Source organism: Peromyscus leucopus, chromosome 19 (assembly GCF_004664715.2).
Source record: "Peromyscus leucopus breed LL Stock chromosome 19, UCI_PerLeu_2.1, whole genome shotgun sequence".
In the NCBI taxonomy this organism is placed as follows: Eukaryota; Metazoa; Chordata; class Mammalia; order Rodentia; family Cricetidae; genus Peromyscus; species Peromyscus leucopus.
Window position 1 is genome coordinate 42,189,646 of NC_051079.1, and position 27,567 is coordinate 42,217,212.

At 45.4% G+C, this 27,567-nt stretch overlaps 1 protein-coding gene across 1 annotated transcript in view; it reads right to left on the minus strand.

Annotated features, from left to right (window-relative positions):
* Nucleotides 1–3,264: 3,264 nt before the first annotated feature.
* The window catches only part of Znf608 (zinc finger protein 608), a 107,879-nt gene continuing 83,576 nt past the window's right edge, over nt 3,265–27,567 (minus strand). Inside the window, 7 exon segments of the mRNA XM_037197148.1 lie at nt 3,265–3,350; nt 5,184–5,337; nt 7,943–8,115; nt 8,686–9,103; nt 10,655–11,766; nt 11,769–13,108; nt 13,557–13,644. Of these exon segments, the coding sequence (XP_037053043.1) occupies nt 3,265–3,350; nt 5,184–5,337; nt 7,943–8,115; nt 8,686–9,103; nt 10,655–11,766; nt 11,769–13,108; nt 13,557–13,644 (3,371 nt within the window).

The following is a 27,567-nucleotide window of genomic DNA, read 5'->3' on the forward strand; positions in this document are numbered from 1 at the left end:
AGCTGCGTTTTGTTCTAGCGTTTTGGCAGTTACAAGGCTGGTCAGGAACTGGCGTCACAGGAAAGCCACCAACAGACAGACTAGAAAGCAACTGTCTGAACAGAGGAGACATCCGTGCTTTCAACTACAGAAGCCAGCACCAAGTCTTCAAGGAATAAAAAAGATCTGGTGGCTTGAAGACGCGACAAAAAACCGTGTGAGAGTCCAAAGAAAAATAATCTGAAAATTAAGTGAATGATCTCTTTCTTGACACGGAGTAGACCTGGGAATGATACACCTGGTAGCTTTGCCAAAGCGGTGACAAAAATCTATGTGTGAAAAACGCTTGCTCTGTAGTGGCAAAAATCCATTTGTGAGCAATAGTCAAGCTAAATAAATAGACCCAGGCGGGTTCTGTCCATTCGAGCACGTCTGAGTGAACCAGTCGGTGGAACTGGTATCGGTGATTAGAGGAAAGTCATAGAAACTGGGGATGGCAACGAGCCAAGCCAAGCTCAAGGGCTGGGGTCTGTAGCTCAGTGACAGAGTACCCGCCTGGTGTGCATGGTGTCCTGGGTTTGAGCCCCAGCACCGGAAAAAAAACAAACAAAACCAAAACCAGTCCAAAGACAAAGGAAATTCCCAATGGCCAACTTCTGCACTGGCTTTTCCATCTCACCCAGTGCCTCTTCCCCACAAGTTTACATGAACCGCCTTCTCAGTCTTGTGACATCCTCCCAGACTATAATCAGCCTTACAAACTCCCACACATACACAGCATCCTTCACCTTTCATAGTATTTATCAGACAACCTATTATGTACATATATTTTATTGTATGTTTGCGCTGTTTACTAGGAAATGCAAGCTCTAGGGGTAGAGGACTTGTCTGCTTTGTTCATTGCAATCTATCCCAGCTTCAGATGGTGTAGGTAGTTCAACAGAAGAGGTGAGGAGGGAAGGTAAAAATTTGATATGAAATATTTCGGATGTGACTCCAGTGACAACTGGTTGACTTTTTATATATTGTACTGTCCACATGTCATGAGACTTACATGTTTAGGCTGGGCATGGCGGTACAGGACACACCTTTAATCCCAGTCAGTACTCGGAAGGCAGGGGCAGGCAGATGGGTCTCTGTAAGTTCAAAGCCAGCCTGGTCTACAGAGCGACTTTCAGGACAGCCAAGGCTATACAGAGAAACTCTTGTCTCAAAAAACAAAAACAGAGAAAACAAAAACAAACAAACACAAAAACAAAAACAAAAAAAGATTTACATGTTTAGCATACTATTCCACCGGTGTCTACCAATTTGGGGTGCTATGTGTCCATGTCTAGACTAACGTCCTGCAAGTATGAACATATTCATAGAATTAAACATGGTGTTGGATTGTTATACTTGTGTGTCATTATGACGAGTTCATGTCTGTGTATTGTCGCCTGTGTACCATGTATGAAGATTTGGTGTCTGTTGTCTTACATATTCATAGTATAAAGAGCTGCTTCTCTGGAAGGTAGACTCACTCCCACCAACGAGAAGTAACATCAGACACACAAGAAACCATTATTTTAAAAAAAAACAAAACAAAACCTTTTTAATTCTGATTGCCAAATTATTTAAGGCAGGTATAAAAAAGGAAAGCATTCAATATACATTTTACATAAAATAAACTAGATTACAGCATAAAACAAGTAACCAGGCAATGGCGTTAAAGTCCTTCTCTTCTAAAACTGGATAATTGTAAACATTAAAGAAAAGAAAAGAAAAAAAAAAAGACTGCAGGGCTTTTCAAGTAATAGAGCGATCACAGATGTCTCTGGTATGCAGGCTATTGGGTTATCTGCCATTCAAGATTATCAAAAAGTGACACCTCATTATTCACAGATGCTCACTATTTCCCCATCTTAATTTTTACATTATATATACAACACAGTTTTTGTGGTTCTGGCAACCCCATGCCTTCCAAAAGTATTTATTTCCACAATAAACAAGTACAAACGGTGACTACGGGAACATTTTACAGTGATGCGTCTCGAACGGGAGCCACCAATCAGACATCTAAATTGTACCAAGTGTCATCATCACAGTCAGCCTTTCTGAGGGACTTTGTGGGAGGAGAGATGAAGGAGATGCAAGGTTCAGGCACACTGATACAGAACATTATTTATTTACAATTTAAAAGGAAAAGAATGTAAGCAGCCTATTGTGGCTAACACTTTCAACATGACAAATACATTTTTGTAGTTCCTTTACTGAGTGGTTTGCAACTTGGCAGCAGACCCTGTGTGTGCGAGCCTGGTTACTGTTACAAAAAAGTAAAGAATATATATATATGTATATATATATATATGTATATATACAGATATGTATACGTATATATATATATATAAAACAGAAGTTTAATTACAGCAACATTTGTTACTCTGTGATAAAATCTGTAATTTACAAAATGAAATGACTGGTTTTTGCCTGCCATTAAGGCATTTCAAATTAACACCATGGAACTGATGTCTATATAAAGCGCTTCCCCATGTGATCCAGTCACATGCCACCGGACACTTCCGATTCCGTTATTCTCTGCAAAAGAAGAGCACACCTTAGCATCAAGTTCTGTCAACATTTGACAGGAAAATCTAAAGACAGTGAGACTGAAAGACTTCCTTTATAGTTAGTTCTATTTTATTTGTGGAACTCCCAGGGAAACGAAGAAATACAAAGTAATGAGCTACATTTTGAGAGAGCATTCATTTTATATTGATAATCTTCTTTTAAATTTATTTGTCCATCTTAGGAGAGCTTGAAGAGTAACTTATAATGCTGAAAACACCAGGGAACAAATGTCACCTTCAGCATTATAATAACTCATTTCTCCATTTGCAACTTTATTTTTAAGTACAATAAAATGAAGGGATTTGGTCTTGGTATTTTATTGTATAATGCTGAGGCTAGAACCTAGGACTTTGGGCATGCTAGTCAAGTACTAACCCAATGAGCTACACTAGCCCTGTGAATACTGTTAACAAAACTGTAGGGATAACCTTTCCTTAGAACCTAAGGATGTCACTCTCACCTTAAGATTAAAAAAATAATCATAGTAATTCCCTTACTGATGTACACCACCTATATAGAATGAGGCTCATGGAATCTAAGTCCCACGTGAAGCATACTGCCATAATATGTTCATTCATTACAATAAAACCAACACAAGGCATCCAGTTTTTCATTTTCGAAGCCTGTCTCCTCTGCCTTGCAAGCATTAGCACTAATTCAGGTGTTGAGAATATTTTACCTTCTCTGTGCAGGAAACATTCCTGATGCAGATGCCTGGGCAGCCACCTGCTGAGAGGCAACGAGGGCGGCAGAGGTCAAGCCTAGTGGGAAGAAAACACGGGGTTTCCATGTTGTAAAGAGCACAGAACCAGTAGCAGTGATTTGTGCTTTCCTAAACGTTCACGTGAAATGCTTTTCAGAGGATGTAGCCTTCCATCCCACCGGCTCTGCGAGGCGCTAAGTGTTTGCCTGTATTCTCGAATAGGAAACTCAAGACAAATAACAGGTGGTAACTAACAACAGGAAGCAGAAGCCAGTGGGCTACAGAAGCAACATGCTAGTTTGCTTAGAAAACTTTCACAATGACTACTGTCACTATTACATTTTCCCCAGTCACTTAAACGTGATGCATCCCATAAAGTACATGGGACGAATCAAACAAATTCCCAAAGACCTGCCCTTTCCTGAGTCTAAAGCAACTTAAGAAAAAATAGTCCTAATCTATATGACAAAGGAAGCAGAGATCTGAACAGCTGCCAATAAAGAAGCATCTGAATTCCACAGAAAATGCTCCCCGGGGAAATAGGCATGGTAGTGCATGCTGGTAATTCCCAAGGCAAAGTTCAAGGCTAGCCTCAGACCTTCCTGGACTGATGCTATCCAAAAAAAAAAAAGAAAAGAAAGAAAGAAAAAAATCCTGAGGTAAACAAAGCAAACAGGAAGATTTTTCTCTCCTTCCATGGTTTTTTATTTGGATCTGGTTTCTTTTTCCAAGGACAATTTCAGACATTACAACAACATACAAAAATGATGAGATACTTGCTCTGCTCACATGTACTGCTCTACATCTGTGTTGTGTTACAGAATTCATTTCCCTTCCGTGTTCTCCTTACACTTGGCGATTTTGGAGATCGATCTATCTGTCTGCCAGTCTGTCAGTCTATCTATCATATCATCTATCTATGCACTTTCTTTTAACCCCAAGTAACAAATGAATACCGAAGCCCAATTCCTTTACACTCCCTGCATTTGGAACTGTTTTCCAACGTCATCTTGCTAAGTCTTTGGCCTTTGCTATCACTGAATTGCCCCTACCCTGCAAAGATCCCATGTTGAGGCCCAGATTCCCAGTTTGATTGCATCTGGACTCAAGATTTACACGGAAGTAATTAAACTGGGGTCCTAAGGGCCACATACTGATCTGATGGCTTAAATGTTCTTATAGAAACAAATTTCAGGAGTCTTGCTTCCCTGCATGCCCTGTAAAGAAAGAGTAGGAAGCCCCTCCCTCACACTACTAAGAAAGGCCTCACTCACCAGGTTCTCCAGCTACAACTTTCAGAACTGTGACAAAATAGAGACAGCTATGACACCTTATGAGGTGACAGAGATCGGACAGGTAAGATTTGATCACCTCACATATCGTGACTGTGCTCTCTCTCTCTCTCTCTCTCTCTCTCTCTCTCTCTCTTAGGTTTAGTTCCATCAGTGAAAGGACATGAAGCACCCTTCCATTGGGCAATGAAATGTTAGTTCTGGTCATCCTGGTAGCTTGTATGGAAAATGGGCAATTTAAAAGAAATGGAGATATCAGAATAAATGATTTTACCAAAGCCACCTACCATGGCTCTATTTTCTCTACCATGTCCCTGAAGTAGCTATCTGATTTTCTGATTGTTTTATTTGATGCCCCAGACACTGGCTTGCCACCCTCAGTTGGTGAGGTAACATCTCCCAGCGACAATTATTAAGTGGTAGTCACTTCAAGTCTCAATTGACTACAGACAGCCTGAGGTGTGTCTCTCAGGAATACTAAGAAATAAGTGTTAGGAAGCGTTCCCACAGCTAGTGCTAGTCAAAAGTTCAATATTTTCATTTTAAATTAGCGACAGGAAGTCATAGCAACTGTTATCCAAATGTGATGAGCTGCTGACCTTGGAAAGGGTCATATTGACCGGGGATGAGAGGGTAGCCCATGCCAACATGGGTGTGGTGGTGAGTGTGCAGGTGCCGCTGGCCGAAGGGAGAGTGCCGATCCCGGTCCCGCTCTGCCTCTCGTTCCCGCTCCGTGGAAGCTTTTTCTACGGGCTGAGAAGACAAACGCCCTCCTTTAATTCCTGTACATAGAGACTTATCAGAAGCCCCAAAGCACCTCTCCCCCTACAGCCCCGATACTTCATTCAGGCCATTGAGTAGATACAGACTTAAAACCCTGTACCAGTGGACGACAGCTTCAAAGGATACGTATTTGTTTTAATGGAACCGAGTTCGCAATAGAGAACCGACCAAAGTAAGCTAAATGGCACCAATGTTTTCTGCAAATAATTCCTAAAAATGACCTCAAGATTCACTTCTCAAAACTGCTCATTAGAATCCACTTGGTGTCTTTCAGGAACAATTTTTATACATTAATTTTTTAAAAGGAGTTTTTGAGACTATTCTTAAAGGTTAAGTTTCCTAATTATATTTTTATTTATATTTTCTGGAGGGGAATTTAGTTGGGCATGGTGGCACACACCTTTGGTTCCACAACTCTGGAGGCAGAGGCAGGTGGATCTCTGTGAGTTCGAGGCCAGCCTGGTGTACAAAGTGAGATCCAGGACAGCTAGGGCTACACAGAGAAATCCTGTCTCTAAAAAAAAAAAAAGTGTCCATTGTGTTCCTATAAAAATACATACCTAAGCCGGGCGGTGGTGGCGCACGCCTTTAATCCCAGCACTCAGGAGGCAGAGGCAGGCGGATCTCTGTGAGTTCAAGGCCAGCCTGGTCTACCAAGTGAGTTCCAGGAAAGGCGCAAAGCTACACAGAGAAACCCTGTCTCGAAAAACCAAAAAAAAAAAAAAAAAAAAAAAAAAAAAAAAAAAAAAAAAACAACATACCCAAATTCAAGTTTACACAATAATACACACTATTTGTTCACATAGCACACAAAATTTAATCACTTTATACTTCTCTTTTCTGACTGTATTCATGAGTTCCACTTCTGTGATTTAGCTGCCAGATCAAAAATGTAATGAAGGAAACTGGCAAACTAAAAATATTAAGATTTGTTTAGTCAGCATTATTCCCTAAACGGTGTAGTAAGAACTCTTATGTAGCACTTTCCTTGTATTAGACACTTGGAGGGAATCTGCAAATAACTGAAAATACAGGATGAATGTAGGTTTATAGCCAAATACTGTGTTATTGTTTTAGAAAGGAGAATGGGGTATCTCCAGATTTGGTTCTTCCCGAGAGGCTCAAGAACCAGTCCCCTGCACATTCTGAGGCAGGCAGACTCAACAGGAAACCACTGTCCTGCCCACATTCCAGATTCTTCATTTCTGAGAAGGCATCAGAAATGTCAGCTCTTCCACATGAGCGCAGGCTAAGGACTGTGTCTCTGACACATTTCTCCCTTTAGACCCTAGCTCTCCTTTAGATCCTGCTCTAGGCCCTCTCACTGGAACAAAGTCTGTGTAGGTACTGAAAGGAGGAATTACAAAAAAAGGTTCATGCATGGATCACCTTTTTTAGTTTCTGTGTAGTGGCTGTGTTCAAATTGCAAACACTATTTTAACCATTCCACACCCCTTGGCTTTCCTAACTAGGAACCATCGCTTCTCTCTGGTCTCTTTATGCACAGTCTTTAGGACCAGCAGTCGTCATTTTGCTGGGAGAGCCTCTTTCACAAAGACAGTTTTTGTATTCCTTCTGTGGAATGACAAGGACAGGAGACTGCATCAAGGCCGATAGGCAGCAGATGCCAGCCTTGTTCCCCAGCCAAGTGACTCAGGCTTGCACAAGACTCAAATCAATGTCTGAAGAAAACTAATCGTCATTGTGTGCCACGGACCCTCAGCATTACTCCACATGAGCAGAATTCTGACTAGGAGTACGGACCATGTGAATACCCAGGTCGACAGAAGGATCTGAAACTTCAGGTCTACTGAGGTTAGGCTAGCCCGGGGGACAGGGGTGACGTCTGTCTGGTCACCTTTATTTATGTACATACTTACACACATGAGGAGCTAGACAGACTGTTTAGATTGTCCCATCAACCACTGTCATGTAATTAGATGCTACATTTGCTACTGTCTTAACAGGAAGCAAGTCTTTTAAGTCTTACAAGAAAACTGTGGACTTTTTGGAAAGTTGTTTCTGAGGAAAACATTCATTTGTTGTTTTTACTTTGTATCTCTGTTGTTGTTTGTTTTTCAGGCGAGGGATGTCACCTGGCACATGATAGGTAAGTGCTCTCCCACTGGGCTGCAAACCCTCATCCTTAAGAAAACATTTTGCAAAAGCTCAATTTGTCTAATAGGTCAACAGTTAGTGGCTTCTGAACCACTTGGTTAACAAGGATGGTGTAAAATGGTACTTCCTTTCCTAATGTCTTAACAACTAACATTTAACACAAGAAGTCACTATAAATTTAAATGTCCCCCTGCACACCTTCTCCCGGGTAAGCAAAGAGCACCATCCTTTCGCGACAGAAAGGCTCCCCACTCTCACAAAGGCTTCAATGACATTTTTCCCTCCTGCGTGACCACATCTTATATTTCCACATTCCATTCTTTGTGTATCGGAATAGAAGAGCATCCTGAAATCCCAGCTGGGTTCCTAAACCATTGCTCTTTCAAGACTGTTCTGTTGCTTGTCCCCCTGTCCCCCCCAAACATGGCCTTTTAACTACCAACAAAAGGAGGCTTACAGCAGGGGACTTGCTGCGGTATTGGTTGGCATGATGTTGGAGCAGGTCCAGGGCTTTGGCTTCACTGGCTGTTTTTGTGTTGATGCTGGGGCTGGTATTGACTTTCTCTGCCTCTTCTCTCCCAGACATCTTCCCATAAACAGGATAATGAAATCCTGGAGAGAGATAGGCCCCTGCAGATAAACAAGAAATGTCACATCGTGTTACAGGCTACATCTTAAAAACAAAAATCAGCTGGATTACGTGAGTTTTGGGTACGAGTCAGACATCTTAAAATAAGGGGTTACATTAAGAACGGGCTACATCATTGTTTATCTGTGTCTAGGTGCCCTGATCTTCTTCTCTGGTTAATTCATCCTGATGAACGGAGGATATAAACAGCATTGAGCTTACAGCTACTTCATCCATTTATGTGTCCGCTTAAGTGAAAGAAACAGTAACTATAATGATTATGACAGTAAGTGCTTAGAATATTTCCACAGGCAATAAAGTATCTGTCAGTCTAAACGTCTACAGTAAGCCATCAGGAACTATGGAAGCTAGAGCCTGAGGACTCTTGACATTTCATTACAAAATATAAAAATCTCACATTAAATCAGTTTCGTCTTTGGGACTTTAAGTAGCATTAAAAACAAGCAAAACAAATGTCATTCCCGAAGCTTCTAATTTATCTTCAGTTGTTAATAGCTATCATTTGCACACAGCCTCTTCCCTCCAATGTAGTTAGAACCCATGACACGTACCAGGGTAACTGTGCATTAAGACAGGAGAGACAGCCCGGTATGCAGGGTGGCTGGGGTCATACATCTGTGGGTAAGGATAAGCATGCAAGTACTGTATGTACGATTGATGCTGACTCATGGGTGAGGACACAGCCACTCTTGTCCCCCGAGAGTCCTTCCAGTTCACCGGAGTCTTTCGATCATCATTCTTCAGCTTGCTCTCCTCCACTGACTGAGAATCAGGGCGCTTGGCCTCTTTGGGCTCCTCTTTGATGTTTGTTAAGGACACAGGAAGGCTGGCCACACCACTCTCTTTGTTAGGCGTCTTTCTTGGACTGTCCTCTTTTAATTTCTTTTCTCTGTCAAGTTCTTCTGGCTTTTGTTGATCTAGATACTTGGGCTGGTATACATAATGATGCCATGTCCTTGAATCTGGATCCTGGTTTTAAAATAAAGATCGGTCTTAAAATCCCGTTGCTTACAAAGCAAACCCGTTCATTTACAGCACTACTGACTATGATTCCTTACTGGGTTAACACGGGCTGCTCCCCCTACTCTGATAAAGTGATAATGCCCGAGGTAGGCTTCATCATCAATCCTGGTACCACAGGCTAAACCAAATGTTTTTAAAGTTCAGCCAACACCAAGGTCACATGGCAGCTGGGTTAAAGAGCTGGGACCTTAAATAGTATCAGACCCTAAATACCAGACATATTTAATTCAATCTTCACTTTCCTTTTATTGTCTCACACAGCAAAAGGGGATTACAAAAACTCTATCTCAAGCTAATAATAGAAAATTTAAGAAATTACTACAGTTATTGATATCAGAAGGAAAAATAAAAGACACGTGGTACCCTAACACATTTTCTTCATTGACTACAGCTGAAGCTTGCTATGCTGGCTGGCTTCTCATTAATATGCTAACATCTTAAAGCCAAAAAATATCAAATTAATGGCACGTATTATGATTTATTTATTAGAAGACAAACCCAATGATAAGTCCTCCCAAGTTGTCTTGTTCTACTGCAACCCTGGGAAACAAGAGCCTGATTTAGAGCTGGGGGGGGGGCGCGGGGAGCATGGAACCAAAGATCCAAAGGGCCTTGATGACTCTGCACACTCATGGTGTAAACCCCCTCGGGGTTCAAGTCTTGAATGAGACTTTGAAATTGGTCCTCAGTCCCAACTTTGGCCGGAGAGGTACATAGCAGTAAGAGCTCTTGTTCTGACTCACTAGGGGGCAAGCACAGGGAGTTAAGTTGGGGTGCTGGTGCTGGGGAATACCAGAATGAATGCTCACAGGGTAGCATTGAGTCACGGGGACAGCACTGCACATCTACGGTTTCAATGGTGACCGCACGTCACGTGTTCTTAGGCTGGCTGGAGGAACTGCTGAGGCCTATCACCTGCAGCCCCAGACCCCTTGAAAACCCACAGCCCAAAGAGTTCTACTTTGGGTTCTAAAGAGAACAGAAAACAGAAATCTCGGTATCTGAGACCCTTTACGAGAGATACCTTCGGCACAAACTTCGTTCAATGATGAGTGGGAAGTGGGAACTCAGGGACCCTGGTTTAAAAAATCTTAGAAGACGCTGACAGAAATGTGGTATATAAAAAGAATGAGTGCTTTAGAGGAAGGATATGAAACCTCAGAGTTCCAGAGATTTCAGAGGCCCTTTAGTGAAATACCTTCACCTTGAGCTCATGAAGAAATCAAGAATCCTCATCGGAGTTACCGACTTAGGAAACCCACGCAGGGCACAAGCCCAGAGTTCCTTCACGCACTAAGACAGGTAAACAGTGGGGAATGGACATTTTAGAGTTGTGCAGGAACTCCCAGGGATCTTTGAGGATATTTTTCAAGAGCAGAGGAAAAGCCCGTGATGATGGTTTCCTCCCAATGTAAGATGTCTAGCAAGATCAAGCCCAAGACATGTGCACAGCTCAGACTGCTCCCTGGCTGGTGGGACCACACTCCACAATCTTACTTGTTTAAATCTCGAGGTTGGGTCTACACCTGTCTGCTTCATAGAGTCCATGACAGACTTCATTTCTACAGCCTCCTTAATAAGCTGGTGGTTTTCCATCTGCTTAGCTTTGAAGCTGTCGGCCTGAAGCTGCTGCTGGTGACTGGAGAGAAGCTGTGATTTACCTGTCTCCTCAGGTTTATTAGGCACTGATGGCCCTAGTTTAGAATGGTTTTTGTTAGGCTCCGGAGTAGAGGGAGCTTTTGAGATTGTGGCCGATGGCATGTTTTTCTGTTTAGGGTCTTCCTTGCCCAGTTCTTTCAAGGGGAGTTCAACTTTTCTTTCACAGTCCCCTCTCCCACTCTGGGCCATTTTCTGCTCAGCCAGCCTCTGGTCCTCATAGTACTTCTCATACTGCTGTCTGTAGGCAGGGCTGGTGGCCATCAGCGATTTCTGGTCCATATAGAGCCCGTAGGCATACTGGCCATAATAAAGTGACTGAGCCAGGGCGGGGTGTCTCTGCGTGATGACAGACTGGTGTTGAGGCTGCAGGGCTGGAGAGTTGAGGTCCACTTTCTTAGAATCTAACTGCTCGGCCTTGTCTTTCTTCTCTGCATCTTCCTCCGACTCCTTCTTGATCTTCATGCCCTGCGCGCTCCCGCCATTCCCCGCCGTGGGGGCACCGACGGGTCCAGGGTGCATGTAACTCGGGGAATAGTAAGGCTCGTAGCCATGGTAATAGGGAGAATGGGACTCTTTCAGCTGAGATGACTGTGCTGAAGTTGAAGAATGCCCTTTCACGACACCGTCTTTATTAGAAATGATATCTGATGGGGAACTGGCCTTTGACCTCATGCCCTCTGACCTGCTGTCAGAACCACCATCATCGGCAGCATCCGATATGTCCGAGTAGGCCGGGCTGCTGGTCTTGGCCGCTGAGCTCTCGGCCCCGTTCTGTGTCAACACATGCAGGGGGACCATGGGCGCCTGCCCGTTCACCAGGGTGCTGCATTCCATCCGGGAGGCACTCCCAATGGAAGGGCTGGGGGCATTGTCCGTGAACGTGTAAACCTTATCGGCCTCGGCTTTGATGCTGGCCATGCGGCTCTCCTGAGACTCTGACAATCCGTTGCCAGCCCTTCACTCTTACTGAGATGGTCCTTTAAAAAATGCCCGGACAAATCCTTGCCGGCCACCTTAGGGTCCTCCAGCTTCCCCAGTTTAGCATCCATTTTGGGACCGCCAGCCTCTTTGCCGTCTTTGTCTTTTAGCTTCCGCTTCTCCTTTTTCTTTTTGTCCTTGAGTGACACCAGAGCGGGGTTCACGGTGATGGGCTCCCCCATAATCGTGGGCTTTGGTTGAATAGGTTTCAATGGAGGGCTCTTTGGTGTAGCCTGGACCACCGTGGTCGTGAGGGAGGGCAGTCCAGGGATGGTCCCCGTGGTGGTGGACGTGAAGGCTGCAGTCGGGATGGCAATCAGCTGCGGGGGCGTCGGGGCTGGGGCAGGGGCGATGGGCCGGGCACTTTTCAGTTTAGAGAGGTTCTTGTCCAGTTTGCAATTGTTGGCTTTTTTGCCCTTTTCTTTATCGCCCAAACCTTTTTTGTCAATCAGCCCTTCGGCTTCCAGCTTGGGCATCTCGGCGGCTAGACTGCCGTCCGCGGCCGAACAACTGTCTAAGGTGGCTGTCATGTTGGAGATGACGGGCAGGTTGTTCAGTTCATTGTGAAGGCCCTTCTTTTTGCCAGCATTCTTCCCAGTTTTCGAGCCCATCATGGAACCGGGGCCGTTGCTCATGAGCTCTCTCTTGCCCTTGGGTGTCCCAGGGGGGTTCCCAGCCCCGGGGGATGCAGGCGCCTTCACCTGGTCATACGCTGACACACCTGGGCCTGGCTCACCGCATTCGAGGGCCACGTTACTCAAGGCTTCCTCGCAGTCCGAGATCTTGTCCTCGCTGTCGGGCTCGAACTCGAGCTTGTTTTCTGGGTCTAAGTGTGCATGTGCCTGGTGGTACCTCAGGCCGTTTATGTGCTTGTACTTCTTGTTGCAGTTTGGGTGGGGGCAATCGATTAACACCGGAGAGGAGCAGCCTTGGTCCAAAAATGTAGTCTCTGGTTTCCCTTGAGGGGTGGTAGGGGTGCTTCTGGAATTGGTGCGGACCCGTTTCCCGGGTTTACTGTCCTCGGAGCTGGAGTTCAGATCCAGCTCCATCGGGGGCTTGTTCTTTCTTTTGTTGGTAGCGCAAGGGCTGGCTTTGACGTCTTCTGCAGCGCAGTTTGGGGGTGTCCTCCGTCCACTGGCGTTGAGGCTGCCGCGCCTCCCTTTCCCATTGGCCCCCCCTCTGTTCTTGCTCTGCAGCCCTCTGGACTCTGTGAAGCTGACCTCGGAGCCGGGGGCGGCGGCGGCAGACCTCGCTCTCTTCCCTCTGCCCCGGCCCCCTCGCATCTCCAGGTCACTCGTCGGGGATTCACAAAACCTAGGGAAGCAAGCAATGGGTGTCATAATGAGCATCTCCAAAGGAGCCAGGCGAGATCCCGGGGACCTCAGGTAGCACAGAGCAGCCGCCACCTTGGCAGCTTGAGGGTGGGGTACAGCCAAGGGAAGGACATTCTATTTTTTTGCACTGGTGCATTGGCTGGAGACCAGGCTACCAAATGGATAATATTCACCCATAGAGAATCTAAGAGCGGGCTTTCAATCAGTTCAAATCCCCATTTTGAAAAAGAGAAGAAGAAAACAAAAGAGAGAAGGGAGTGAGTGAGAGGACCAGAGCTCAGATAGGAAAGAAAGCCTCATCTGATTTCTCCTTTGCCTGGTTTTAATTACAGGAAGAGTTTTCTATATTCTTCATTTCTTCCTATAGTTTCTTTGCAGACACGCTAAGGGGGAGGGAGAGGAAGGAGCAAAAAAGAGGAGGCACCCACCTAGGAGGGGCCCAGTCGTGCTTCGTGCAGTCTAGTAGGGTCCCCACATACGTTTTGTTCCTCCACGTGACATTGACCACTAGGACACCTGTAGGGGAGAGTGGTGGGGTTACAGGGGAGCACATTGAACACCTATTACTTTATTTCCACTTCATTTGTTGTTATTATTTTTACCAGCAAAGTTCTATTCTCATATGGCTTTCAAAAGCTGTGGTTTGCATCCTTCCCCTTTCTGGTTTCGGTGACCTCAAGTTAAAACCCACAGGAAATTGTGTGTGTGTGTGTGTGTGTGTGTGTGTGTGTGTGTGTGTGTTCGCGCGCATGCGCGCATTCACGAACATGGTGCAAAAGGGTGAGAGTGTGTGAGGGTGTGATCAAGATATTGCTGACAGAAGGAAGTGGTTTTTGCCATGTCCTGCTGTAAAACAGTAACATTCACCTCTTAATTTTTCTATTATTACACATAATTGCTTTCGTTTGGCAGGCTGCCAACGTAAACCAAGCCCGAGTTACCAGTGCTTAAGCCAGAGGATGACTGAAAGGAATCTGGTTTCCAATTCAACACTATAAAACAACGGTAACTTTTTTTTTTTATTAAGAAAAGAAAAAAATCATTTGCAGATATGTAAAAATAGGCACGGCGGAAAAGGCAGGGCCTTGGGGGCGGCTGTGATTTCTTCTTTTTGACCCTCCCCACATTAACTGCGTGAGACGGCCATCAGCCTCAGAAAGGGCTCTGTTTCACTGCTCTGTCTCGTCTCCGAGGCTCTTAAAATAGCTCTCTTAAGAAAATAAGTGTGCACAACACATTTGCTCTTGGGGTTATCGTCAGTCAACTTTGGTAAGCATTTGCTACAGAGGATTAGAAGAGAACACTCAAAACCAACACACGTGTTTCCGTCCAACCAGCCTGCTTCTCCTCGCCGCCGCCACCCTGCAGACACTTTAATTCAGCACTGCGTCTATGAATTACTAAACTTAAGTGTGCTTAGTATGCTAAATATCACCGAGGAACAACATGTAACACCCTGCTTGTTTCTCTGGAGGACAAGTGCCACTTTAAAAAAGAAAGAAAAAAAAATCACATCCTCAAAGCGTATGGTAAAGAAGCTGGACTCTGGGACATACACAAGAGTAAGGTAAATAAATGAAACATTTAAGTGAGCCTTTGCTCCTTTAAGTGCCTACCCTTCCGCCCTCAGAGACCATTCCTCCAAGTCTTTGCTGGCTGACTTGCTCACTTACACTAGCGACCATCTTGAGAAGCTCACAAAGCGAGACTCTTTTTCCTGGGGAGCCCTTCTACAGTGGGTAAAATATCTGAACTGCTGGGACCGAAGTACTGGGTAAAGGAGGCTTTTCTTTCAAAAGTCTCAGAAGGAGATTTTGAAATTGTTTCCCATATGGTCGGGGGCTGCTAGTAGTTACGCGACAGCTGAATTTACTCACTATAAATTCCGCCTCCTATTGTAGCAGTAGTCTAGCTCAGGGGAAGAAAAGCTAAAAGGAACTGCAAGCATTGCCTAAAATCATGCTTGATTCCTTTGACTCCCCCTCCCCCCCCCCGTGAGGGGTGAGGGGAGTTTTTAACCATCGAGCATGAAAAAATCCCATTGTGATGAGAATCAATAGTAATTAGGCATTCGGTCAAAAATTGCACAAGACAGAACAATCGGAAAGGCTTCTTTATGAGCACATCCCTTCAGGAAAGAGGGGTGGGGCGTGGAGGAGAGGGGCAAACTGGGCTGGCTTTCTCATCATCTGCTCTCTGGGGCACCGTGTGTGGTGTCAGAGACCTCTGCAGCTGCTTAAAATTCTTTAGCATGTCAGCTATATTTACAGTGCAGGAATGTATCTGTATTGCCAGAAGGTTACTGCATTTTAGCTTCAGAGGCAATAGGCTGAAATCACTGCGTTCCAGAGTCCCTGATGTAGCACAAATGTATAATTAAAATTGCTTGAAAGGAAACATGAAAGAAAACAACAAACCCTCCATTCTTGCAGTAATAAAATTAAAAACAGGAAAAGTCTGCACAGACACTTAACATTTGTCTGCAGTGAAAGGCTTTTGTTACTGCTTCTCCCCTAAGGGTTTCGCGTTTCCAGCAAACGCGGGCCGCCGATTGGCCAGGGCCTGCGGCGAACGCTCGCGTCTGATTGGCTGGCCCGATGCAGCTGGCCAGAGCGCAGGATGACAAAGCAAGGAGAAAAGGCGGCCAGGAGGAAGGATGCTCCCTGCCGCGGGAGACCTGAAGCATCGCCAGAGCCCCCACCAAGGCTCTGGAAATTGGAAGCAGCCCCCCCAAGCCCCATGATACCCACCACAGGGCTGCACACAGCCAACAGGCCAGCCCTCACAGTACCCTCACAGCCAAAGCTACCGCCTCAAGCCAGGCCAGGGTAACTGGGCCAAAAAAGAAGGAAGGGACTCAACACAAGCCATCAATCAGTGGTTATCTTGGGCCACAGGTTGAAACGGTCACAAAGACCGAACTGCAGTTGCAACTTACACACCAAAAAAAAAAAAAAAAAAAAAAAAAAACCAGTTCGCATCTGCGACTGCTTAGAAGCCGCGTAGGCCACGTTGTTGTCTGTACTGGAAGGAGGAAAATTCTGGAAAGAAAAGCTTGCTTTCAGCTTAAGGGAACCTAAATAAAGTCACCCTAATTTTTCTAGAAGCACCCTGAATTTAAAATGCTCAAAACAAATGCTCCACTCCCAGGAAGGCTGTTTTGGGGTTTGTTTTTTTGTTTTTAATTCTTTTTTTTTTTTTTTTTTAACCAGTCTCCTCAAGCAGTGCTAATTAGATTCATGGGCCTGTGGTGGTCTATCTTGTGCAAGCCTCTTCTGAGGGCCACAGTAGTTACATCTGCTTGGAATGCACAGTGAATATAGACACTCAGTTGAGGCTCTTCATTGGAGGAGAGGTTAAGGCATCTTTTCCCGTGAACTGCAACGTAGGGTTTTTTTTTTTTTGTTTTTTTTGTTTTTTGTAGGAGGTCCATGTTTAGAAAACATGCTGTTGTGAAGGGTCGAGTAGGAAGTTGAGCTCTCAAGTGTAGAAATTGCTGGAGTGGTGCCACAGGCCTTTATTTCCAGCAGAGGCAGGTGAATCTCTGTGAGCTGGAGGCCAGCCTGGTCTACATAGCTAAAGGCTATACAGTGAGACCCTGTCTCGATGAATAAATCAAGTCTATAATTTTTTTTATTATTTTGATAAAATTATAAATTTCAAGTGTTTTATACCCCAAGGCCATTTAATGCATAACTTTCTAAAGGCATAGTGAATGATATAAATCAGATGAAAGTTAGTCCTCAGAAAGTACAGATTTGAATTTTATAACCCCAGGCTTAAAGTTATGTTTCTCTCTAAATAAATTAGACATACACATGCGTTAGTTCCCAGAAGGTTTGTGTCTTCAAGCATACTTATTCTCCTGGATCTCTCTTGCGCCTGTGAGTTAGGAGCCAGGTTTCTCTCTGCAAGCCCTTTTGATGTTTATAAGAACAAGGATCTCACTGGGCTTATTGCCCTTCCCTTTCTAACAAGGCTATTTGAGAAATACCTGGGGCCTATTACTGTTAATCCTAAGTAAATAGAAAAAAAATTCACAAGGAAGGACTGGGAAGCTCACCTACATGATTTTCTTTTTCATATTGCTGACACTTTGTCCCAGATACTGGAACACACACACACACACACACACACACACACACACACACACACACACACACACGGGCTTCATAAAGATTCATGCTCGATTTCCTACTCAGACCCATCAAGCATTGGCTATGTATCTATTTGGTGCTACTGAATCATACTTTGTTGGAAATTCTGTTCAGCTTTTCACGTAAAGGGTCTACAATCTTACCATCAGGAGAGACATGCATCACAATCTGGAAGTAAAATTTGCATATTAGCTGTACTTACAGAGTGGGCTCTTTGTTAGACTAGACCAATCTCACATTAGATGAGAGACTGGATGTGCTGCTCTTGGTTCCTGCTCTGTCCTCATGCCCTGCTCAGAAGAATGTCTTAGACCAGTGAGCTCTCACACCAGTAATCCTAAACCTGACCTCATATCACTAAATTAGTGATGGTACCTGATGCAGAGGCAACCAGACACATTCATGCCAGGAATCTGGGTTAGTAATGTGGAAACTTAGAAATGGTGATACAAAGAGAAGTCTAAAGATCTATGTTAACTAAGAGGACCAGGATGGGCAAGAGCTTCAAAGACGTAATAGCTAAGAGATGAGATAAAGATGCCAAGTGTTGGCACAATACCTCAATGTGTGTGTGTGCGCGCGCGCGCGTGAGCACATGAGAGAGAGCACGTGTGCATGAGCACATGCACAAACATGTGTCCCCTTTTTCTCTAGTCTTATCACAAGCAGAGGACTCTATCAGGGACCCACTCAAGGGCTACCTGGCTACTACCCAGACATCGTGTTATACAATTATTCCTTGTCTTACACCACAAATCTGTCTATGAGTGCCTGGTCCATGTTTCTGCCTTCGGAAACCCCGAAGAATCATTCCCCTCACCCTCCACCCAAAGGCCCTGCTTCCTGGCACAGCAATACCAAATTGTCACTGTTTCTCCTGCAGCTTACACCCCCCTTTGTGCCTTCAGCCTCAAACAAGTCTCTTCAGCTGTTCTTCATGTCACGCTTTAAAACAAACGTTAATTACATTTTCTTTGTTGTGTGTGTGTGTGTGTGTGTGTCTGTCTGTGTCTGTGTGTGCGTGCGTGCGTGCGTGCGTGCGTGCATGCACGCTCATGTACTTCCCTACCATGACACACATTTGGGGGTCAGGGAAAAACTTTTGAGAGTTAGTTCTCTCCCATGTAGGTCTGGGAGATCAAACTCACGTCGTCAGACTTGGCTGCAGGCTCCTTTACCCACTCTGCTGTCTTGCTGGCCCTCACACCACGCTTTCAACTCCGCCAACGGAGGCTTGAGAACCTATGTAGAAATCCTCAAAGAGAGCTGAAATTCCTAATAAATCAGGACAAACTCCTGTGACAGCCCCGGTCCATCTACAGACACGTATCATGTTACCCTCCAAATTCGTTCTCTCTGGGGTCACTGTCTGGTCTCAAAACAGTTTCCCGCGTGATGGTGCTCATCAGCATCCGAGGTATTCCCTCTTTCCTGGTTGATAGGGGGATTCTCTCTGCCTCCCTATCTGTCACTGTGATTGCGTTCTACATTCTATAAAAGGGCACAGCTGCATGAACTGCTAGGACACATTCCTAACAGTTCCTTTCTGTTGGCTGGAATAGAAAAGACTGAAGTGACCTTAAAAGGTACAAGCTCAAAGAGGCAAAGTCTCCCTTGGGTGGGACCTTGAGTCACAGGCAGCTTTCTGCTCACCAGGGATGCTCAGTCCTTGGGTGAGAAGTTCGTGCTGTGTTTGAACATGGCGAGGATGTGCATCCTATCCTGACAGGATGTCCCTTTCACATTCCCTCCAATCATGTGCACGTTGAGCTGGTCTTTCCCATCAGTCCCTTGTGTTTGGTACAATGTCTGCACACACAGCCCCGAGAAGCACTGCACCTTAAGTCAAGTACGAGTTCACTTATCACTTTGGAACCTACGCAACTCTCCACTCAGAGCCCTCGCCTTTTCTTGAGGTCTCATGGTTACTGTACTTTTTTCAGTAAGTGGAATCTCCTACTAGCTCGTAGATGACAGACTTCCTCTGTAGAGAGACTCTACTCCAAAGAGATTATTCATGTGGCTTATAAATTACTATTTCTTGTATTTGCGGAGCTGCTTCCTCAAGAACTGGGCCAATGCTGACTGCCCAGTGACTCTGCATAAATCTGTTTAAAGACTGTCTGAGTCTTAAAAGAGCCTCATCCTTGGGACTAAGAGCTTTGCCAAGCATTGTAAGTGCCGAATTTGAAATCATATGGTTTTTCTGAAATCTTCAGACTGCCACATCTGGGTGGACTTGGTGTGCACTCGGGCAGAAAACACAAACCTCATTCTAATAACACTAAACTGTAACCCATTTCTGCTATAATCCCCCTCCCTTATGGTTACACTTTCTTTCCTTTATTGTTTTTTTTTTTTTCTAGAGAAACACCAATGATAATAGAAATGCCCCTATTTCAGGTACCACATTACCCTAGTTGTGGCAATCGTGGCTTCCGCATGGGGTGGAGCTTATCATCATTCCGTTGTTCAGAATTCCTCTCCAAACAGATCCCTATTCTTTGGAGTACCATCCTGGAGCTATTTCCAAAGCTTAAGCATCTTTATTCATGGTTCTGGCTTTAGACCGCTTTACCTTCAACTAGATTCTCTTTCAGAAGGCACAGTTTATAATTATTTGAGAGATTTTTAAATTTACAACTAAGTTTATCCATAAAAATCCTGCCAGCCAAAGAGCAAAATGGCTTTCCTATTGTCTACACCAAGGATGTATGGTGCGCCGGGCAAGAAAAGTCAATGTTGTCACATGACCATGAAGCAGAGCTTTTTTTTTTTTTTTTAAAGGGAGCCCTACTGCTGGGCTGAATGTTTGAAGAGTCACTTTAACCACATCCTGTAATCAAACCATCTGGAACACAGTTCTGCGATTAGTCACCCTGAACATTGGGCTTTATCTGAACAAATAATGTATGGCAATGGCGCTTGCGAGATAGGGCAGGGCCGACAAAAGGAAGTATAATGAAATACTTTATGCCCAGTGTGCCGCCACCCCCCGTCGTAAACCCCAGAGACGCGCTGTTCTGGCGTTAATGTACTACCTTGTGAAAGCAGAAGGAACTTAACAATTAAATGACAGAAGGGCAGAAGGGCTAGCGTTTGCTGGTCTCCATGGATCTCTGTTGGTGGCTGGAATATGCTGGCATCGCCGTCCCTTTGTTAATTACAAGCTCTATGTGACAATCCAGCATTCCGTTTTGGTGCCATTTCCAGGGCATTAGAAGCAGGGCTCATTCATGGCAGAGTCGTTAGGACTGTTTGCCCGGGGTTAACGCGGCTATCTAGACGTTTGTTTGAGCTCCTTCCTCTGAACACCACCATATGTAAGAACAACAACAACAACAAAAACAAACCCAATCAATCCCGGAAAGCAAAGACTGGGCCTTGCTCTGATCTACTTTGTGAAAGATCAAGTAGCATCCCCCTGCCGCCGCCCCTTTTTCAAAATATTTGAGCATCTATACACAGTCTGTGTAGTTCTTTTTGTTTTACTTTGGAAGGATTTCCCTTCTGCAAATATACCTAAAAAGTCTTTAAGGTAGCACGCACGCGTACACACACACACACACACACACACACACACACACACACACACACACCTTGTTTCCCCGTGGGCCTTATGGTTTAATACACAAAAGAACACAGAAGCACTTCCGTCACTGTCACCTCCCGGCAGCCTTTGTTCTGAGGCCTGATGAGCTGTATTGATTTGGGAAAATCATTGAGCTTCTTGGAAAACTCGACTCGCACTTATTCACTGCCATCTATTTCTTTCCCATGAAGACAGGTGGTCAATATCCAGCTGGCTGGTCAGCCAAAACGAAGCCCTGGCTAGTTTTCTTTTCCTTGCTTCCCTGGTAATGGTATCCTCTCTCTGTTCTACGAATTACAACGGCCTGTTAGGAAGTCTCCTGGTGAAGCACAGGGAACAGCAATGAGGCTTTTGTCCGGCCTCCCCAGAAACACTGAAAGGCTGCTCTGCGCATGTGCTGTAGGTGCAGCCCGTGAAGACAGGGACAGAAGGTCCTCTGGCCGAAAATCACCGGTGGGGAGAAGCATGAATGAACATCACAACAGCCTAAGATCACACCTTCTCAGAAACAGCAGGCCAAGGGTTGTGGTGGCATGTGACTACAATGCCCATACTCAGGAGATAGCAGCAGGAGAAATCAAGAGTTCAAGGCCAGCCTAGGACACAAGACAGTGTCTGAAAACAAAATCATTTCGTAACAGGTCGTTACAGATCAATTCCTGTTGATTGCAGAAAGAGATGCTTTACTTCTTTTCAGCAGCCAGGAGGACCTATGTTTGTGCAAGCAAGTTTCCTACTTACAAAATGCCATGGGTTTTGTAATATGCCTCAAATACAATGAAAAACATCATGAAAGAAAATGTCACATGGAGATCTTTAAAAAGCAGTTTCAAGCATGATCAGTAACAAAAGCATTTGCTTTTCTGGTAAGCAGTACCTATGGCTTTAGAGTACAGTCTCTCCCTACACAAGGAACATTCACATCACCACACATACCCTTATTGCTAGCAAGTTCCTCTAACAGTTTCTGCTAAACTGTCCAGAGTCCCTACCTGGGGACAGGCTGGAAAACAGGTCTGAGATGACAGTGCCCGAACAGGGAGGAGGACATCTCTTGAGGCCGCTTCTCCAGGGCAGCAAGCCAGCGACACTTCAGTGGGCACCATGCCAAGCCCTGCAGGCCACAGCCCACCAAGGCTCGGTCACCACACAGTGGGAAGGAAAGGACAAAGAGGCACAGGGGACAAGGGAGTGGAGGGGGTCTCCCGAGACAAACATTTGGAGTCATCGACACACAAAAACAGAACAAGCAAATGCCATTCCATGCATACAGTGCGTCTCTGCGTATTTGTGCAAAGAGGCTTCACTTCTGACTTTTGAGTGAGCTTTCCAGTAAGCAACTGCCTGCCTGGAGGCTTGGCATCATGGAGCCTGATGCCACTCTGACTTCCGATGCCTGATTCTGCTCTTGGGCTTGGCAGGAACCCTTTGGTTTTCATGAAATCTGAGTTTCTATGATGACTTCCAATGCAGCCTTGCCTTTGAAGCCTCATTGGAGGAAAGTGGCTTCGCACCTCCTCACCCTTCCTGGATGGGAAGGCAGGAATCCACTCCCCTCCTCCCCCCACACACACAGACTTTAACTAGTTCATTGGGAGACATTTTTCTTCCTTTAAATAAAGGCATTGGAGAGTGTGGGAAAGGCATTTTATAAATGTTTGTTGAATCAGGCTTACCAAGAGCTCTCGTACTGTGACCTCCTAAGAACCACTCCTTTCCTAGGAGTGTTATTTCAGGACACGGCTATGTAAAAGCGGCCCTGGGCATACAGCACATGGCCAGGGTCTCCCAGAGTGAGCCGGACAGGGCCTCCCCTCTATCACCGGCCGATCCATCGGAAGACAGGCAACTAACTGTAAGGATGCAGCCTGTCAGACCACTGCTCCCACAGCTCTCTACACTTCATCTGACCCCTTTTGCAGCAACAGCTCCTCCTTACCCAAGCTCTCATGTGCAGACACGGCTTGGGCTGGGAAACAGGCAAAGCAAACAGCCAATGAAGACTGAACCAGTTATTCAAGGCAAAAAGGTCCCCTCCAGGTCATTCCCCGTTAAAGGAGAGGCCTCAACCCTCCAAACAGAAAGAGTGCGCAGTGCTATGAGTATGGAGTCTTGGGGCAGACAACTTTCCCATTTTTCTGGATCAGGTGTGCATGCGCACGCGCCCGGGGCAGGGGCGGGGGAGGGGAGGGACTGCAAGGGAAGACAGAGTGGCTCCAAAGAACGGGCACAGGAAGTGGGAGGGTAGAATGAAAACCTCATGGCCTTGGGGGGAGGGGTAAGGAAAAAGGAAGAAGGAGGTGGTCCTTTAGACACCCATCCTCTCTCCTAAATCAGGACCAGGTTAGGTTCTGGTTTTGCAGACTTTGGGGTTTAAATGTTATTGAATGGCTTGTCAAAGTATGTGTACCACAATTCTACATTATGGGACTGTATTTGAAAGAAAATTTTTACCAGCCATGGTCCTGAGTTATAAGGAAACAGTGGGAACCAATTGACAATTATGCTCCACATCAAAAGGCTGCTACTGATCCGTACATCTCGCTGGGACTGAAGAGCCAGGCTTCCTATAAATGAGGATGCTTTATTTAAAGTCAGAGCGCTTATTTGCTTTTGTGCCAGCCCGGGGTCCTTTTCATCTGTAGCTCGCCAGGCCCAGGAGAGCACAGATTCCTACAGCTCTGTTGCTCACCAGCTGTGTCCTCTGTAAATCATGAAACCTCTGAAGGAGCCATTCTTTACAAAGGCCAACAACATTTGCTGGAGATGATCACTCAGCTATTATTTCCACTCGCCAAAATTTAAAATAGCAATTTACAGCAACAGCTCAAACTAGGAACTGCCGCTCTGAACGGCGGTGTGTGTGTGTGTGTGTGTGAGAGAGAGAGAGAGAGAGAGAGAGAGAGCGCATAAGGCATACAAAGAGGTAACCATTACACAATAGAAAAAGCCACCATCTTGGGCCAATCTAGAATGGAAGCAAAGGACAGTATATCAGAAAAACTGGACTCAGCATCCTCTTGAAGGAATGCAGCTTGATGGAGGGTTTTGCCCCTTCCTGTCCCCAGCTGCAGTGGCCATATCCCACAGGCAGCATGCGAGTGGGTCACTCTGGTAATGGCGTCACATACTATGATGGCTCAGATTCGGGAAGTCGTCGGAGAAGCTGATGGTGTGTATCCCAGGGTGATGTGCAGGGAACTCTGAAGCCTGGGCAGGAAAAAAGAATGCTAACCAGGAGTACCTCGCCCCACCCCCCAACAGCAGCCCCTCCCCATTCTCAGTCCCCTCAGGAGCTCACCTATACTTTCCTGAGCCCCAGTTTCCTACTCTATTAATAGACTCGGTACAATCACTGTCCCGTGACCACCGCATCTTTTAAACGCTCCTGTAACTCAGGCCACAGCTGAAGAAGGGGAGGCGATGTTAAAAAAAGAAGCCTTTCCTGCTAAGAAGATAAGTCTTCCCCACATTCCTTCCGGGTGAACAACTTCAGAGCCAGGCTTCTGTACCTACTAGCCTATATTCTCCTAGCCTAGCAGGCCACCGATGTGACTTATCTCCATTTCAGAATCTTAAGGGCTGCAAATTCCAACCTTGAGAGCCTTTTATTGCTTCTATATACACACTGCTAATCGCAACCAATAGGAGCTTATCTCTGCTCACAAACACAGTCATTGTTTAAAGCAAATGTTTCCTCATCTGACTCTCAGCTACAACTTGAAATCCCAGAAGCCACTCCTCTGAACTATTATGGAGGTAAGGACAGCTCATTTCAAGGTCTCAGGAGTGCCTCACTTTTTCGAGGTTACAGCAAGGCCAAACTCCCAGTTCCGTGAGGACAACAAAGCGACCCCCAGGACCTGGTTTTGAGGGTGCAGCCCCTGGTTCTGAGCCAGCAGCACCCTGAATGCCAACTCATCTTTCCAATTCCCATCCGAACAAACCAGTTTTCTTGCTAATGGTCCGAGGTCCCTTCGCACCCTCCCCCACCCCACATTCCGAAGTTCTTATCTTTCAGGGAGGGAAGTTTTTTTGTTTTGTTTTGTTTTGTTTTGTTTTAAAGGCCCTATGGAGTTACAAGGATTTCAATAGCCTGCTTAGAGACCAGCTCTTTTCTGTAAACAAACCTAATGAAGTGTGACTAACTGTGCTCTCCCCGTGCAGGGCGAAGGTAAAGGGGCCTTTGTTAGCGCTTACTGGAGCAAACTGTCATTTTGCTGGAGGAGAACAGAACTTCGCTGGTTATTGATTGACCAGCCCTGCTCTGTGTCATTCATTGCCTTACTGTCAATTTCTAGGGGCTGTACGAATACACTCTTGTATAGACATCGTGATGCGCCATGCGCATGCGTGGTCATACACAACCATCGAGTCTAGCTCTAGGTTCTGCTTCTCTGCAGATCAGACAGGACATTCAGGCATCTAGCTGAAATCTAGTTCCCCTCTGGTACGAGGCTCAGTACCCATCCTTTGTATTGGCTGACTTCTCTGTGTTGCCGATACCCTGAACCTTCAGAACCTGTACCATGAGGCCTCTGCCCAGGTTCACTCAGAACTAGTTCAAAGTCCTTCTAATGTTAACTGTCATGGTCATTACATTCTAGAGGGTGTCTGGTTTGTAATACCTGTAAAGTCGCTGACTCTTCCTTTACCCTTTCTACTGATGGATTCTGAAACTCCCGAAATCAGACCTCATTGCCGACTACTAACTAAATACTCCACAATGACTTTTGAAGGTCTCCTTTTTAATCCGTATTTGTCTTAAGTGTTACCAAACACACCCAACAATGCTGTTGGCAGGAAGACTTGAAGTTCTTTCACACTCTGCAGACGGAGGAATGGATTCAAGTCAAAACCTGCTTTCCTTTCGAATCTAAGCACAAATTTCTGTATAAATTATTGACTGCACTTTGGCCCCATCAGAAACATTAGCCCCACAGGCTGATAAGTTCTGACCCCAGGTGGCACATCAAGCCCTCTCAGAAGAGGCAGAAACATTAGTCCTTTGCACGGAGGACTAGGGCATGTGAGCCAATCAATCAAGCTCTCTGACAGTTTTTACAGCCTCTGAGCATTAGGCTCAAGTCAATCCCCAAGACTCCTATGGCTCGCATTATTCTCGTCTTCTCTGGTCTGATGAAGTCAGGGTTAAGTCCAAGGCTTCAGCAAGAGAGAAAGGCTATTGTTAGTAACTCAGTCTTTATTGACTCTGACCTGCAGGGCAGCCAACTTGAAGCCTTTTCCAGAAAGTAATGCACTGTTAATTGGTGCTCATCACTGGGATGTGTTTTATACACCTCTTCACACTGAAAGACCTGACTAAACATTTCAAATGTCTTCCCAGGTTGTCTTGTATTTCTGTGAAGACTGAGCACACACAGACACACAGACACACCCATGCATACACACAGAGGCATTCACACACACACACAGAGAGAGAGAGAGAGAGAGAGAGAGAGAGAGAGAGAGAGAGAGAGAGAGAACAAAAATCTAAATTCTATCCCAGGTTGCAAACAGAGGCTGTCTGTCTAGGTAGAACTAACACTGGAAGCTGGCACAGGAAGCAATAGATAAGGTTTTTTTTTGTTGTTGTTGTTTTCATAACAAATAGCTGTGGGGTTAGTACACAGGACAGGAAAATGCCTGCTGGAGGAATGAGGTGCAGACCTATTATTTCCTTCTGATGTCTTTTGCTTACAATAACTAAAGATGTTTTCAGTAGAAACTGGGAGCTGTATTTATGAGCAGCCAGCAGCAGAGAGATGGCCTCGGGGTGAAGAGAACAAGATGCCACTCGGCTTTGTTTGAAGAATCCAAGCTCTCTAAAGCGGTTGCAGAATTATTGGTCCAAAGGCTTCCTGGCTTTCTTTGAAAGAAAAGGCAAGCAAGCTATTATCTCTTCTGCTCCGGGAGAGGGTGGGAAAGCAAGTGGCTGATGGAAGGTAATCACCAGAGGACCCTGCCTGGCTGATTTCTCACTGTACCCTGCCCTGCCAGACCTACTTCCTCCTGCACCCTGGCCCTGCCAGGCCCCCTTCCCCCTGCATCCTGGCCTGGCCCAAAAGGCCTGTTAACCACTGTTCTTAGGCCCTGCCAGGCCTTTTACAACCCTACCAAACACCTTTTGTGGTTGAAAGTGGTAAATGACAGGGCAGAATTTGAGGGAAGAAATCATATATTGACATTTTGGAAATCAATATTTTTGAATGGGGGGGTGTGGCAGCTAACACTTTTAATCGAGTATTGTGTTTTCGGGGTAGTGTATTCCAGGCTATGGATCGGTACATGTGAATTCGCATACATTTTTTTCCAGGAAGGAAAGATTTTCCCAGAAAGCCACTGTGCCACTGCCGTGTTAAAGTCTGCTCTGCGTGTGTGCTGGTAACTCGTGGGCACCTAACAGGTTCCTAAACTGAGCTTTCCGAAAAAGGGTTGGAGAACTCAAAGTTGCAACAAACCCTTGCTCTTTCAATGACAGTCTTGCACCTGAAGCTTCCATGTGTTTTCACAAATCCTTACGGATGTTTACCCACTACCAGAGCGCATGAAACTCTCAAAACAAGGGACCCCCAAAGACCACAATATATTTTGTGAGAATGACTGTGGAACCTGTTTTCACCTAGGAAGCTTTCCCGGAAAGTCCTTTTCTCATTTGGTTTGTTTTGGTTTGTTTTTGTAGGCCAGAAC